Here is a 16,250-nt window from a genome sequence, read left to right as displayed (position 1 = left end):
AGAGAAAGTGTAATGAGAAAAAAAAAGGAAAGAGAGTGTGATAAGATAGATTAAGGAGAGGAAAAGTGTGTGATAAAATAATGAGAGAGAACAAGGAAAGAGAAGTGATATGAAAGAATAAATAAATAAATATATTTTGATATTTGATATTAAGGGAGAAAATTTTAGTTTTAGGTCAAGGGTATTTTTGGAATAAGGGAATATTTTGATTGATGAAAATAGGGTAATGACTCATTGAAGGAGAGGTACATGGGAATGAGTTATTACCAAATTTCAAAAATTCATTCCTTTATTTATATTCTTATTCCTATAATCTAACTATTAATAATGAAATTAATGATTCTCATTCTCATTTCTTATTCCTATTTTTCTCTACTTTACCCGAAGGTTTGTTGTACTCGATTATTTACACGCACAATAGACAAATACTGAATAGATTTATACAGATGTTTTTCTACTAATAAAAAATTTTTAAATAATAAAATCAGAGGCAATTTATGCCTCCCTCTTCTTCTTCTATTTTCGTGCTTCCGTGGGACGGCGAGGGTAGGCGGCGAGAGGTGGCGGATCTGAGAAGAGATAGAAGAAGGAGGCTAGGAAGTGGCGGACGAGATCGCATCAGATGTCCAAAGGGAGCGTGGTGGTCATCGACAATGGGGCGGGGCTGTGCAAGGCGGGTTTTGGCGGAGATAGGGATCCCGTGGCCATCGTCCCCAACTGCGTCGCAAAGTCTCCTGCCTCCAAGAAATGGCTGGTGGCGGACGAACTCCGCGCCGCCGACACCGACGTCACTTCCGTGTCCCTCCGGCGGCCCTTCGATCGCGGCTACCTCGTCAATCCGGAGCTCCAGAGGGAGGTGTGGGACAGAGTGATCCGAACCCTCCTTCGCGTCGACCCTAACCATTCATCGCTCCTCCTGGTGGAGCCTCTCTTCAACCCTCCTTCTGTCCAGCGCGTCACCGATGAGATCGTGTTCGAGGATTTCGGCTTCCGCTCACTCTGCGTCGCCGATTCCCCCTCCCTCGTCCACCTCTTCGAGGCGAGTCGCGGCCACTCCCACTGTCATCAGACTCAATGCAGCCTCGTGGTCGACTGCGGCTTCTCCTTCACCCACGCCGCCCCCGTGCTCCAAAACTTCACGCTCAACTACGCGGTCAAGCGCCTCGACCTCGGTGGCAAGGTCCTCACCAACTACCTCAAGGAGTTAGTCTCGTACCGCTCCGTCAACGTCATGGATGAGACCCTCATCATTGACCACGCCAAAGAGAAGCTCTGCTTCGTCTCTCTCGATGTGTCACGGGATCTCCGCCTTGCAAGGTTAGTTATCAATTGAGCTGCCCTTTGTCATTCAATCAAAACGCCTATTTTTCGTGGATATCCTTGCCAGTAGTGTTGAACCATTATGTTCTTGCTGAAAACATAATGGTTTATCAATTTTGATGGAACATTTATCTTTCCATCTAAACTATGGGAAAATATAGAAACGTTATATCCTGACAACAACATTTGGGCAACCCCTTAATCCCACCTACTTGGGGTGAGCTACATGAATCTTATGCCCTCAACTCACATCTATGATCTTAAAATGTTTTTCAGAGTTTTGAATTGTTCTTTTATTTTTGGGAGGTAGTTATTCCAGAGGGTATTCAACTTGCTTTCTTCCCGTGATACCAATGAGTTAGCACATGAACAACAAGCATTCCTGCAAAACAAGATACTCTGATATGTACCCTTCTTGGTTAGGGTTGCCTTTCTTTTATTTTTGTTTTCCACTACTCAGTTTGGACCTGCTTTTTCTATATAGCTAAAGATTTGAATGGTGAATGAGACTAGTTCTATAGGTTTTATATAGGTGATGCTGTCGAGTAGTGAATTTCAAATATGGATTTGTTTCCTACAATGTGTAGATACTCTGATCTACTGAAGTGCATGTATGAAGTATGAACTTTTTTGAGCATTCTGTTCCTGCAACTAAAATTTTATGACTTCTGAAACATGCTTGTGCATCAAAAAGAAGTTACGACATGTTAAAAAATTTGGATAATGTGGTGCTAGAGTAAAAACAAGTCATTTGTCCCAATTATTTGGATCAACTAAGTAGATCTCATCACACCATTAAAATTAAAGGTTAAGTTATTTTGACTTGGTTTGATCGGTTAAGCAGCTCTTTTTTACATGATTCATCCTATGAAATTTATTACTTGTCCTTAAACATATCAATACCACCTTAACCTATTTTGACTTGTTTTATTTTCAAACAAAATTACATCTAATGTTTTCTATTGTCTCCTAGTAATCCTACACATCTATCTCCAGAATTTATTTCTTTCTAGTAGTCCTACACCTCTATACTTTTCTTCATTTTTTCATCTTATCCTTTATAAGCAACATGTACTTTTTTTTGTAACCTATTGCTTTATATCTATTTAATATTCTTTTATCGTCCTTATGATTGTAAACTTGAATCTATGTTCTTATTTTCATAATATTTTAACTAAACTTCCTAGACCCCCACCTAGGACATGCCTTCTGATTAGGCGCTAAGTAGTGGGTTGACTACCTACTGCTTAGAATTGCCTTTTAAGTTTTAATATCTTGATTTTAAATCATAAAGTAAGATATATCGTAACATAGTTAACTGAGGGGGTTATACGACAATTTCATGTGATGCAAAAGTTTTTACCGATGCTAATTGTCCACTTTTTATCCTATTAATGGTATCTTTATTAATATCATTTAAAAGTTTTATATTGGTACCAAATGATTGTACCCTCTATATTATCACTGATTGTGTGTTGCATAGTTCATAAAATTAGTATTAGAATTAGATTAGTCAAATGAAAGACCATTCTGACAATCTTATTGATTAGTGGGGAGGAATGAGGAACACAATAATTGTGATAAAAATAAAACAAATCGAAATAAACATTTTTTTTTAAATTATTAATTATTTTGTAATTATTGAGTTGTAAAGTATTAAATGTAGAGCTATAACAATAAATTATTGCATAGTATTAAAGTATTAATACTAGTTCTTACTATTTTATGCCTAAATTGATGTATAATGAAATTTTGATATTTTACATGATATTATATAAATTATTATATATTATCAAGCGTAAAAAATCACATTGGTGTTCATTTTGAAAATTATAAAATGTGTGACCTATCTTGATTATTGTTGAAGGATACCCATCATCTTTAATATACCCATTAATAAGGTTCAACATCTCGAACCATATTGAAGTTTCAGTATTTGATTCAAACAATATTGTTTTGATACTAATCCTATCTGAAGGTTGCGAGATGGCGTGTTGGCTCCGGCTAGTTGAAGGGTAGTAGACTTCTTGAGATCTGAAGAAACTCCTCAACGATCCTGCGCACAATCAGATGATCTAACAAAGCGTTAGTGACCTAACACCGGGGTGGGGATCCCTAGCTAGACCCTCCGACGCTCAAGTTAGTACAATCTCCCGGAAGTGGATGAAGAACAATAGTGGAAGTGTTAGCGAGGAAGTAAAGTTCAGATGCGAATGTTTGAGTTCGTGTACCTTGCCAGCGGAGAGGATCCCCTTTTTATACCGCCTCACATAACGTCCGCGATCATGAGGTGGTCCCCGGTTTGTTAGAGTTTGTTAGGTGATGGAAGAAAGTACAACCTGTGTGTTTCATGATAATCCAAGGAATCTTTTTCCTACCCAGATATGTACCTCTTTTATCGCTTATACTCTGCACCATTACTGAGGTAGTCAAGAAAATATGCTGCTGCAATTAATATGAGAAACATAATAACCTTTGAAGAAAGCCTCAAAGAAATATTCCTTGACAAGTTCTCATAAGTCGTTATGGTGTTGTCGATTGTTGTCTGCTGAGCATATCTCGGTCGGTATATAAGGTCGGCCATATTATATCACTTTGTTCTGTCATATATTAAATACTGCAAAGATCTGTTCAGAAACTTATATAGTGTACAGGGTACCAAAGATCCTTTTGAGAGAACATAGGATAAATTATGTATGTTAGAACTTCCTTTTAGGAGTAATATATCATCAGGTATTTTAAACCCCGATCGAGCCTTGCCTGATCGAGTGCTCACAGAGTGTCTTATATTTGTTTGACCTTTATTTGGCCGCGCGCCTATTAAGTGCTTTAGAAGGCTAAGTATCCTTAAGTTCGCCTGGTCTTTGCTAGGCCAGGCGTACAGAGAAAGTCTTATATTCACTCGGCCTTTATCCGGCCGTGCGCCTATTAAGTGCTTTAGAAGGCTAAATGTCCTTAAGTCCGCCCGGTCTTTGCTCAGCCGGGCACACACAGAAAGTCTTATATTCGCTCGGCCTTTATCCGGCCACGCGCCTATTAAGTGCTTTAGAAGGCTAAGTGTCCTTAAGACTGCTCGGTTTTTGCTCGGCCCGACGCACACAGAAAGTCTTATATTCGCTCGACCTTTATCAGGTCGCGCGCCTATTAAATGCTTTAGAAGGCTAAGTGTCCTTAAGCCTGCCTGGTCTTTGCTCGGTCGGGCGTACAGAGAAAACCTTATATTCGCTCAACCTCTATCCTACCGTCCTTACATTGAAAGCGACATATAAGATTAAGTATCTCTGGGCTGTTCGGCCTTTGCTCGGCTGGGTGTTCACATAGAACTTAATATCCGTCCGGTTTTTACCCGGCCAGTCGTTTTATTTTTTATTTTTAAAAGTAATGTACTAGGGTTCTTATATCCGACCAAGTTTATAACCAGTCGACCCCATTCGAGTGTTTTACACTAGAATCACCTTAGTGAGACCCAAAAGCTAGGTGATCCACAGAATTAGATGGGGATTGCTTTCCTATTCCGACCTTAACCCCCACATCACCTTGACCAGAATCTTTACGTCATCTCCGGAACCCGCTCGATACAACTCGTATCAGATACCATGCCGATGTTCAGATGTATAGTGTCGATGGCCAATTGGAGGGGAAGGAGATGAAGAAAAAAAAAATGATAAAACAACCATATCCCTAAGTTTGGATTTTGTATTCCATTTACAATGGTACATTTTTAATAGTGTTGTTATGAACACAAGCTAAAAAAACCAATGTTCATCTTGATGCATATTGTTGTATGTCAAAAGTTGTCGAATGTCGACATGACACGGTACTCATCATTATGACATAACTACACAATATAGATTACTTGTGCTAGGTAGTATTGAGTTTCAACACTACATCAGAACGTTTAATTGTGTCGCCTGACACGGTATGAGATTTGCAACCATTCCCATTATAACCCTTTTATTCAAAAGAGAACATGTTCCATGAAGTAGTTAACATTTTTTAATTTAAAGTTAAAACATTCAAATTTCTTCTCTAACTCTAGACTTGTGCTATAGGAGAATATGCACTCAGCACTCCTTTATTAAAGACAATTGCAATTTACAAATGTCTTCACTATTGCTAATTTAAGTTAAAAGCTAGTGATAGAATTAGTGACATGATTAGGGAGGTGGAAAGCTAAAAATTTAAAATTATAAAAATTGACTACTCTAGTAAGACCAGGTTTAAACAAAGTTAGTACAACATAAATAAAATAATGACAATGTAAACAAAGTATTTAACGTGGTTTGGACGCCCTTGTCCTACTCGACAATCTAATGATAGGCGACTCACTCTTGAAAATTCAGAGGCGAAGAAATCTCGTACAATTTTTTTTTCTTTTACAAGAATAAAGAAATTGGGGTTCAACAAGAGCACTTGGGGGTTGTTAGAAATATAAGAGAATAATTATTCTAAGGTGTAGTAGTGTTGTTCTTGAGGTCCCCTTAGCCCCTTTATTTTTACCTTCAAATCAAACTTGGATAAGTTTTATACAACCATTCTCTCTAATTTAGTCGGTTTAAATGTGCTCCACTTGACTACTATGTTGATCACTAAAGCTTTATCTGCCAACAACTAATCTCTAATTGGATATCTGTTCAGTTGATCTTCAATTCCATTGTAGTCAACTCAAACTTATCCATTTGATATGTACTTTCACAAGTCAACTCAAAACATCTTCACTTGACTCAATTCAAACGACAAGCAAACTATTTTCCTATTTTCATTAGTCGATTTACCTACTCAACTCAAGTCACTTTAGTTAACTGAACTTTCAATTGATTCAAGTTGAAGTAGAACCCTTTTGTTTGTGAGCAGAACACTTGCATTCAACTATCCAGTCGACTCAATTGTTCAGTCAACTGAAACATGCCTTCAAATGACTAGATCTGCTAGAGGATCACGAGTGTACTCAAGGTCTAGCTTTTTCGTCAGCTACAACCCAGAATAATTGTTCCTTGATCGAGTACACAACCAGGTAGATCTCTATCTAGAAGCAAATCCAAGATTATAGGCCCTTGTAATCTCTCAAAACTCACTTGTCTTCTTGTCTAAAGCACTTGCCTCCAACTCTTCATCCCTTTCCTAAAGTATCCTTAAGGTCTTCGTTCACTTGCCTAGAAGCTTCGCTTCTAGGTCTTCATCCATCTGCTTTTAAGTCTCGCCTCCAGACTTTCATCAATTTGCCAAGAAGCCTCACCTTTAGGTCTTTATCCATTTGCCTAGAGGCTTTGAGCCTTTAGGTCTTCATCCACAATACCTGCCATGCTCTTTTCAACTTGACCTTTTAAGTGTCCTAAACCTCTTAAACTTCTGCATCACCTGCCAATCAACAGGACCTCTTTGGATTTGTGCCAATACTTCTTGGACTTCTCTGTCTGCCAAGAGCTCTTGAACTTTTTTCTCTACTAAAACCTTTTGCACTTTTCTATCTACCAAGTATTTTGTCAACCTTGACTTAATTGGAATCTCTTGTATAAATAATTCTTTTACAATGTGTGGTTGGTTGTTGGTGTTGTCCTTCCATGCACTGTTCTTCTGAATTTTGTTTATATTGATTCTTCAGGAGAAGTGGAAAACAGAACCCATTCAAGTGCACATATGTTCTCCCTGATGGTATTGAACATACTAAAGGCTATGTCAAAGACTTTGATGAAGCACAGAGGTACCTTTCTCTGCCGTATGAGACATTGCCCACAGTTTCAGGACAAAAGGAAGAGCTGACACTCTCACCCTCCAATTTGGAAAAACCAGAACAGAGGATGAAAGTTGATTTGTTGCAAAATGTAATTTATCATAATTCCTATATCTAGAACTTAACCAGATTTTCTATATTAATAGTTTTTCTCCTGTGAAGGAATTTACCCTGACAAATGAACGCTTCCTTGTGCCTGAGATGCTATTCCATCCTGCTGATTTAGGTGGGTAGAGCTTGTGCTACAAATAACACCTTAATTTATTTGACATAAGATGCATTCAGAAGAAGGAACAGATGAAAATTACTTGTGTTCCTTTTTCCAATTTAGATAAGTCAGAAGTGTTTTCATATGCTAGTAGTATGTCTTGCCCTTTCTACTGGATACTTGGGAATAACATGAGAAATAGAATAGTGGGTAATAATGCAGATGTCTAATTGTATTTTTGCAAGATAGCAATCTTTTATGCTTCAATATCTCTGAAGAGGTGATATGAACTCTTTTAATTTATATTTTAGCTTTCGCTTTGGTATGTGGTTCTTATATCTGACTCTGCTTCATTTATCTTATAAGGTTTCCAGATTTGCAAGTGTCAAGGTTATACAGTAGTACAGTCTTTACAATTACAAAGAGAGAGAACAAATATGTTCTTGTATATTCAAATCAAGGTTCAACTGGTTCAGTCTGCACCAGAACATTCTGCTTGTCAACCAAAACAGGACAAATTAGTGTTTAAGTTAAAAAATATTAATTACCACATCAATAGCTTAGTTTATATTAGTGTTTCACAATTAGAACAACTAATCCTCTATAGGAAGATAAAAAACCTTATAAAAATTGGCTAGCTGGAGGAATAATTAAGGTTTTTATTCGTCTGTTTATGCAAATTATATACCAGCAAAATTGCTTGGGTTTATTTTACTCCTCTTCCTGAAGCTGTGTTTCCTTGGGTGGAAAAACACAAGGAAATGTGCTTTGGGAAAGATTTTCTGAGTGTCCTTTCCCTCTGTTTCCTTGGCCAGAAACAGGAGCAAAGGATGAGATTGGAGAAATCTTTCCATCTCTTGTACTGCTAGAATGAAAGGAAGTGTCAGATTGTGAAAAATATTTCTGGCTCAATTATTTTTTATATGCTTGGCATTCTCTTTGTGGCTTGCCTACTTCTTTGCAGGTGACTTTGGTTGATTTTTTACTCTTTTGGTTCTCTTTTGACTGTAACTCTTTTCTTTTTCATGAACTGAATACTGGGAGCATTACCTTCTCAATAAAGGTCAACTACATGGATCTGTATAACTATATCAAACAAGAACATTTCTAATGAAAATCATTCTTTAAAAAAAAAGATATAATTATAACTGAAGTCCAAGTGAATTGAGAAAATCAATATTTTATATGATATCAAATTCTTATTTTTTCCATAAAAAAAATACCAATGAAGGAACATGTTAGATGATTAAGTAATCTAGAGCTTCAGTTGAGATCTTCATGTATCAGGCATATGTGAGAACTACCTTAATGGTGGCTATAATATATACACTGTTACACTGGTCCTATGTTACTTTCACAAAGGAAGGTCAGATGATTTATTGTAAGACTAACTCTTGTGAGCTTGTTCAAGCATTGCCTTATAAGAGTTATTTTTCTCCATGCAAAAATTTCAAACTAGTTTCATAAATTGTTCTAGGGAAGCATATGAGCCTTCTAAGTTTTTTTAAATGATGACTCAGCTCCATTTCAGTTGTTTTGTTGCAACTAGGTCTAAGTTTGTGGTTTCAGGTAGTTAATATTATGCTTCATGTTACTTCCCTCTAATAAGCACCACATTCTAAATTACCTCAGAGACCTGCATGGAGGAGCTTTGGGGCTCTATTTAGTTGATACTTCCATTGAATTTGAATAGTTAATAGTTACATTGTTCTACAATATCCTTCATATTGAATAGCTAAGTTCATTATCTGGAAATTTGTACAGAAACTACAAGATTTCAGATGAAGTTTGTAAAAATAAATTATGCAGAAATTTACTTTTTTTCCTTCTCTCAATCTTGTAAGGTATGAACCAAGCAGGATTAGCTGAATGCATTGTCCGAGCAGTTAATTCTTGTCATCCTCTTCTTCATCCTGTACTCTATGAAAGGTAGTCTTAATATCTTGCGCACAAGGTGAAGGTTATTTCTTAGTTTATCTAAGATAGCTCAAAATCTTACAGGGTGTATGTTGTTTTTGCCTTTTTGTGAGTCCTGTTGCAGCATTCTACTGACTGGTGGAAGCACACTATTTCCTCGTTTTGCAGAGAGATTGTAAGAATTTTTCTTATGTATTTGCTGAACTGATGCAAACAATAAGACCTTAAAATTAATAGTGGAAATAAAATTTTCACAGTTAATTGTATTTCTATTTGCTCTATAATTCATTTTTATTTTTGTTTTGCTTCAGTCCAGATGAATCAGTGTTGTAAAGTTTATAAAAGAGGCCACAACTTTCTATTTTGGTCAATCAACCTTGAAGACAATTTCACTGCAACTTGTTAGGAAACAAGTTTTTGGTGGGAAAAATGATACAAATGGAAACAAACCACTTTAAACAAGTTAGTCTAACCAAATGAATAGGATCAGACCTGAATTACAATGAAATTTTCTACTTAGTCAGAGTGTATTTTATTCTTCTTTTATTTTCAATTCATAGTCTATTATATTTGTCAGTGCAACTAGATTGTAAAGCTTGTATAGAAGTCCATCTCATTGTTCTATCCATCTAGCGAATAATACAAAATTTTCTACTTTCATATTTCTCCTCTTGCCATATCACTTGGCTGAAGCATATAATCCTGCAAGATCGTCCATTGAGATACAGCTTTACCACTCTTGGGTCACAAAGCAATTTGCATTTAAGATGAGGTCATTCAAACCATTCATTTTGTTTTAACATGGGTTTAGGATGACAAAAGAATAATCAGTTTAGGAGATATTTAGAACATCTCAACCATGGGAAACAATATGACAAATCATGCAACAAATGAGTAGGACTATGTTAGCAAACACCAAATGAAATTTTCCATGTTTATTTGCCAGTGATTCTTTCAACTCTCAGTAGTTACCACCTGGAATTGGCCATAAAAATGCATGGACTCTCACATGACTTGTTTGAGTGCTGCATAACTTTTCTATTATTGCGTCTTTTTGTCTATCAATTTTGACTGCACAGGATACTGGTTATACTGTACCGTCTTGGCATAGATGGTAATTATTAGCAAATAAGCCCTTGAATCATGTCTCACACTGCTGACTTGTAAATCAAATTTGACACATAATTACTGACTACTCTTTCCTTCTTTCAGAAAAATGGAGCTTCGACCTCTCGTTCCTGATGATTATCAAGTGAAGATTACTTCACAAGAAGAGTATGCCCTTTACCTTGTTGAGTTCCCTGTGAAACTGTGTGCTATGCTAACTTTATGATTTGTGGTCCTTATCCAGTCCTATTCTAGGCATATGGAGAGGTGGTTCACTGTTAGCATCGAGCCCTGATTTTGAGTCAATGTGCGTGAGCAAGTCTGATTATGAAGAGCTTGGTTCAACTCGTTGTCGACGCCGCTTTTTCCACTGAGTATTTTAGTTTTAGGTTATATTATGGTTTCACTGCGTTCACTATTTGTTTGATGAAATAGTGTACTGAAGGATATTTTTCCACTTTGCAGTCGTTTATTAGCTGCTCTTTTTGGTGAGATTGTTAATCTCTCTTTAAGAAGTTGGGCTGACAAACGTTTCATCATCATTTATCAAGGTTGTAGCATTGGCATCTCATTTTAAGGACTATGCCCAAAGGCTGGCCAGTGTCGAGTTGCTTGTTGCTGGTAAATTCGATTGTTTTAAACTCAACCATCAACTGTCGAATTAAAATTTTGTACTCAGTCAAGTGACTATATGTTGTTAAGCATGCTGGAATTTTTTAATTGACACTTTATGTTCGCCTGTTGTATTTGTGTTGTCTTTTCCCCATGTAAATAGCTAGTGATATCAGTGTAAAATTATATAAATTCTAAAGAGTCAATACATACGAGAAAAAGTCGAATGTTTTAAGAATAATTTTCATGCCATCATGTGGTTTATTTTCCTCAAATCGCCGTTGTAATTCGTATCTTTACTCTTTTCTTGTTATGACCTTGACCTTTTTTTAATTGTCAAGTATCTATAATCAGTGGTTTACCTCCAATCAATCTGTCAATGAGTTTCATATGTTTTTGTGGGTGTGTGGGAATCTTTCATCCATACTGTTTCTCGTTCTTCCTAAAAGTTAGCAAAGATTGTGAAGGCTCTTTACTTGCTTAAGGTTAGCGACTAAAGCATATTATTCTCGTCATCGAAGGAATTCTTGGTAACCCATTTGAAATCTTTGTTTTTCTAAGATCATGGCTTGGGAGGATCGTATGTTGCAAAACTTTGGGAAAGTAAGTGTAGATATAAGTCGTTGAAATGTCATTAAACTTGTGAATATTATTTGGGTCAAAAAAAAATTTATATATCTTTATAATAATATGGTACTATCCACTTTGAGTTTAAGCGCTCATAAATTTATTTTTAGGATATATTTAAAAAGTTACATATCAATGAAGATATCTTCCATCTTTTAAACCTATGATTTTTTCTATCTTTTAAACCTATGATTTTTTCTATATATTTTTAATGTGAAACTTTAATTGTATTCTAAATAATTTTCTCCTCAAAGGAAGGTTTGTCATCATTTTCATTGTCCAAGTCCTCCCTACTCTAGGTCACCCTTTAAGCATTTGATCACTATCGACCTTTCTCTCAAATGAAGGATCACCATTATTTTTATGGTCTGAGTCTCCCCTCAAACATCTGATCACTATCAAATTACTCCAGATCTTCCCTCAAGCATCCGGTTACTATTGACTTGTTTGAATTTTTCACTATTGAGAGTTCACTCATCAGGATTTTTGTTAAGTATTCGATCACCCTTGACTTGTTTGGATTTGATATCATAGCTCAATCAGGGCTATAGATTTGATACTATTTGTTATAACTAAAAGAATTCACATATTTTTATAATAGTATGATATTATCTATTCTGTGCATAAATTTTTATGGATTTATTTTTTTAGTTATATCCAAAGGTCTTATTCCAATGGATTTCAATGGATATATCTTTCAGTTTTAAAAATCATAATTTTTTTTGTAAAATTTATTTTATTTCCAACGAATATTGAGGCTTAGTTTTTCCTACTTATTAAGGTTAAAGGAATATCAAAATTGCTGAAAATTCTTTGGCAGTTTCTTTCAAAATCCAGCTGGTTGTTTCTTATACAGGACAGGCGGATCAAACTTGCAGGTTGACCAAGATGCCTGCCCCCTTGAATTCCTAGTCGAAGGGACAAGATGCATCTTCTCCAACCATCCATCTTCCGTCAAAGATAACAAATTGGTAATCCTAGTTCACCGCACACCTTCTCCACACTTTCAAGTCCATCGATGTGAAAAATCTTTACCGGTGAGAAAAGTGCAAACCCCTCTTTGATGTAGCATAAATCATGGTTGATGTTTAAACCCTAATTTACATGGGTAAAACTAAACCTTTCTTTGGTGCAAAATGATGCCTTGCAGCATTCTAAACACATATGGCAACAAAATTGCATTATGCTGCAAATGATATTTTTGAAAGACAAATTAGTATACCCTTACCCATTTGGATAACCAACAAAAACATGTTGTAGGAACTATGGTTGTGCCTCGCATTGTTCGTGCCCATCGACTGCAAGTAATTATTTGTACCTTTTGCTGTAGAAGAACGAACAATAGATTTATGTTTCTTTGGTCTACAATCAAAGGACTAGACATGAAGGATTGGAGCCATTCGCGGAAGTGAGGTTTGCTGCTTGGCAAAGAGTTAGTACACTCTTGTCTTACGTGTATTCCTATAATGGTTTTCATGATAGATTATAGATCAAGAGCATGAGCCAGAAGGCATGTGGAATTTTTCAAGTGGGTTGATCCATCTATATGTGTTTTAGAATCTTTTCTATAAATATGCTCCTTCTTGAAGATGACAAACTTAGGACTTACGAGGAAATGATACTAGATATTGATTTCGATAAATATCTTGGAGCCATGAAGTTTGGCGATGGATTCTATGTATGACAACAAGTATAAACTTTGGTTGCCCACGAGGTCATGGTAAATATCACCTAGGACACATTACACATGAGGAGTTTGAAAAATTTATGATGTCGTCCGTCATGATTTATGTGTGCTTCTTGATTTACTCTGATGATTGATGAGAAATTTCTGTGGGGATGAATTGGTCGTCTCTAAAATTCATTAGAACATAAGTACAAAATACTTGAATTATAAAAAAAATATAGACTTTGGTTGAATGACTAGATGGAAATAAATCCATGTAAATGGTACATAAAAGGAGATCAATATGGATGATAATTTAGACTAAGAGTTGCCTATAATCATTATTAAGGTCATTCAAGTTCCCACAGGGTACACAGTTAGTTAGAGGGTGTCAGACTTATTATAATAGGGTAAGAGATCAATTCTCAGCAGGTGCATGTACTCGGGGAAAAAACTCTTCTTACCCCTAGCCATTTAGCGATCGACTATAAAATGATTCTGTGATTTACCTTCTTCACATAATCTGGGGACGGGCTATGAGGGACATTTGGAGTTAGCGTAATCACCTTTTGCTACAATTATTAAGTTCTTTCAAGCCCCCACTGGTTGGAACAAATGGTTCGTGCAGTAGTATTGTCACATATAAGTTTATGGTCGATTTCCAATGGGTTACCTCACTACTGTATGCATTTCTGTTCCGGGGTGAAATTCTTCATGATTTACCTACATATATTTAGCTGAGAGTCGAGGTCATTTAAATTTTCTTTACTAGTTGAATATTATGATTATGAGATACGAGGAATGCATAAGACCTTGCAGAGAATGTGGATATGACACAAGCTAATGGCCTTGTAGATCCCCAACTTGCAAAGTAAATATGTGGTAAAAGACGATTCACTCGCCCCCGGTACTCCCGCCAACTCATCCCTAGGTCAATACGGAGGAGATAAATCACGAATGACTACTAGTCATTAGTGCAAGTAGCAAGGTATGGGGGAGCATGTTCGAACGTTCCAAGTTTCAACCCCAAGATCTCATATGACAATACCTTATGTCTCAATTATCACATCACTGAGAAGACAACTTGCAAAGTAAATATAAACCTTTTGTGTACAAGATTATTAGTGCTAGCATAATTACTTTCTTAGTAATAATATATTATATAATGTACATTAATATACAATTATATTACATAGATTATTAATATTTAATTTTTATATAAATGAAAGAAAAATAAGAAATAGAACTCTGTTATTCGAGCATGCACAAATAATATTCTCATAGCCTTATCGCACAAGAATTAACATGAAAAGATGCCTTTTGCCATAGCTTTTTTTCTTGTTTGTGTTACTACCTTTTGCAAGTTTTAGTTTTGCTTTTACATCTACTAGCCATAGCCACATGCATTCAAACTCATAATATTAAACTTTGAAACACTATAATTAAGTATTTTAAACATTAAAAATACTAAAGAAATGAACAAAAATTTCCTTTGAACAAAAAAATTAAAAATAGCCTACTAAAAAATAGATCAGTTACCTTAACACTCTCCCTAATACTAACCCAAATATTAAATATTAAATGATGAAGCTATGAGTTCCCTACGAAATCCTATCTAGATATTGGAATCATTAATCAATCTCCCATAATCTATCATGTTATCTTTATTCCTTAGCATCTAAGTCATGCAAAACACGAATACTACCACCATCCGTCCAATGTCATGTAAACTCACCAAAAGCTACTTTTCTTTTTATTCGCTTCTTTAATAAAAAAAATATTCTCTTTTATAATTTTGATACCTTATTCATTAACTTAATATTATCAACTTAAGAACTTGAATTTAGAAAGGATTGAGTAGTACTGATTTGTTAAAATTTATTTTTAATTGACATCATATATTTAATTTACGTTGAATAATCTTAAAAATGATCAATCCGATTTTACAGAATTTTTTCACTGGCTATTAAGATAAATCAGAAAACACTCAAGGTGGGTGGTCCATCAACCCAATGTTCTCATGTCAATCGCTAATTAAGGAAAATTTATCCGTTAATTTGTCAAATCTTGGACTCGATTTTTAGATGTCTGAAAACCTAAAAAGGCGTCATGCTGCACTATTACCTCGGGGGCAGCTTAGTACTCATGATTGTCATTTGATAACATTGATTATTTTGTTTGATAACTCAAAAATTATATAAAAATCTATAGAGATGATTAATTGGTAAAATATTTTTCTAATTAAGTAGGTTTTAAATTATTTATATCCTTAAACTTTAAGTTTTTTAAAAAATTTATTATTATTTTTATGAATTTCTGAATTTAAATTTTTTAAATTCAATTTTTATAAATATAACTTCTTTTTTAATCTGGACTTTAAGCCATCAAACTATCAACATGATACACCAAGTCATGCTCTTGAGCCACTTCAACATTATTTGAATGTTTTTTTTGTCTCGTGATACTTTAGATATTCTATTCTATTTTATTCTTTGATTTCTACACATCTCTTAGCCATTGAGTATATTATTTTTGTAAGATCCATATGTGTTTTTATAAGTTTCTACACAATCAAACACACACATCAAACTACAATGCAAGACTTAACTTAAAATTTTTGCTCGAAGATCAAAATCCAAGGTCGAAGTCAATTAATTGGGCATGACTGTGCCAACAAATAACTCCTTAACTAGCAAATACATTATTTTTTATCTTCCCTTTCACTCGTGCAAGGCCAAATAAATTTTCATTAATTAGTTTGCGTGGGGTGTTCATGTATTTCTTCATATCTAGTATGTAAGCACAACATAAACAAACAAACAAATACAACACCATTACACTTTAAGAGTATCGTTGCGCTATCATATGCCACACGACTGCATACATGTGTTGACTACATAGTGCATCTTGAGAATGCCACTTGATGATATAATCTTTATGCAACCTTTCTATATCTCCTATGGTTCCACCCACAATGAGCCACATGGAGAATTCCACTAGACACATTATAGTAGAAACCACCTAGAATACTAACTCCATAAAACCAAGTCATCCTCATATCT

General features: G+C 35.4%; 1 protein-coding gene across 4 annotated transcripts; it reads left to right on the top strand.

Moving 5' to 3' along the window:
- Positions 1 to 499: 499 nt before the first annotated feature.
- LOC122024325 (actin-related protein 6-like) lies at positions 500 to 11,103 on the top strand. 4 transcript variants are annotated; one of them, XM_042582933.1, is made up of 8 exons: positions 501 to 1,317; positions 6,923 to 7,142; positions 7,214 to 7,277; positions 9,104 to 9,188; positions 9,301 to 9,351; positions 10,389 to 10,451; positions 10,528 to 10,657; positions 10,749 to 11,103. In XM_042582933.1, exons 1-7 carry the CDS (start codon positions 623 to 625, stop codon positions 10,655 to 10,657), a joined length of 1,308 nt encoding a protein of 435 aa, XP_042438867.1. In that variant the 5' UTR covers positions 501 to 622; the 3' UTR covers positions 10,749 to 11,103. The 4 variants fall into 4 exon arrangements, with proteins under 4 accessions (XP_042438868.1, XP_042438867.1, XP_042438866.1 ...); XM_042582932.1 differs by having other exon boundaries at positions 10,528 to 10,672; XM_042582934.1 differs by lacking the exons at positions 10,389 to 10,451; positions 10,528 to 10,657; positions 10,749 to 11,103 and having other exon boundaries at positions 500 to 1,317; positions 9,261 to 9,351.
- The last annotated feature ends 5,147 nt before the right edge of the window (positions 11,104 to 16,250 follow it).

Source organism: Zingiber officinale, chromosome 9B (assembly GCF_018446385.1).
Source record: "Zingiber officinale cultivar Zhangliang chromosome 9B, Zo_v1.1, whole genome shotgun sequence".
Classification (NCBI taxonomy): Eukaryota; Viridiplantae; Streptophyta; class Magnoliopsida; order Zingiberales; family Zingiberaceae; genus Zingiber; species Zingiber officinale.
Note: the sequence above shows the minus strand (reverse complement) of the source record. Positions and strands in the feature narration are given on the sequence as shown.

Excerpts from the sequence above, each read along its gene's own strand:
- LOC122024325 (XM_042582933.1), top strand. The coding sequence starts at position 623 with ATGTCCAAAGGGAGCGTGGTGGTCATCGACAATGGGGCGGGGCTGTGC. Across the intron at positions 1,318-6,922 it reads CGGGATCTCCGCCTTGCAAG|GAGAAGTGGAAAACAGAACC; the intron begins GTTAGTTATCAA and ends TTGATTCTTCAG. Across the intron at positions 9,189-9,300 it reads CATCCTGTACTCTATGAAAG|CATTCTACTGACTGGTGGAA; the intron begins GTAGTCTTAATA and ends GTCCTGTTGCAG.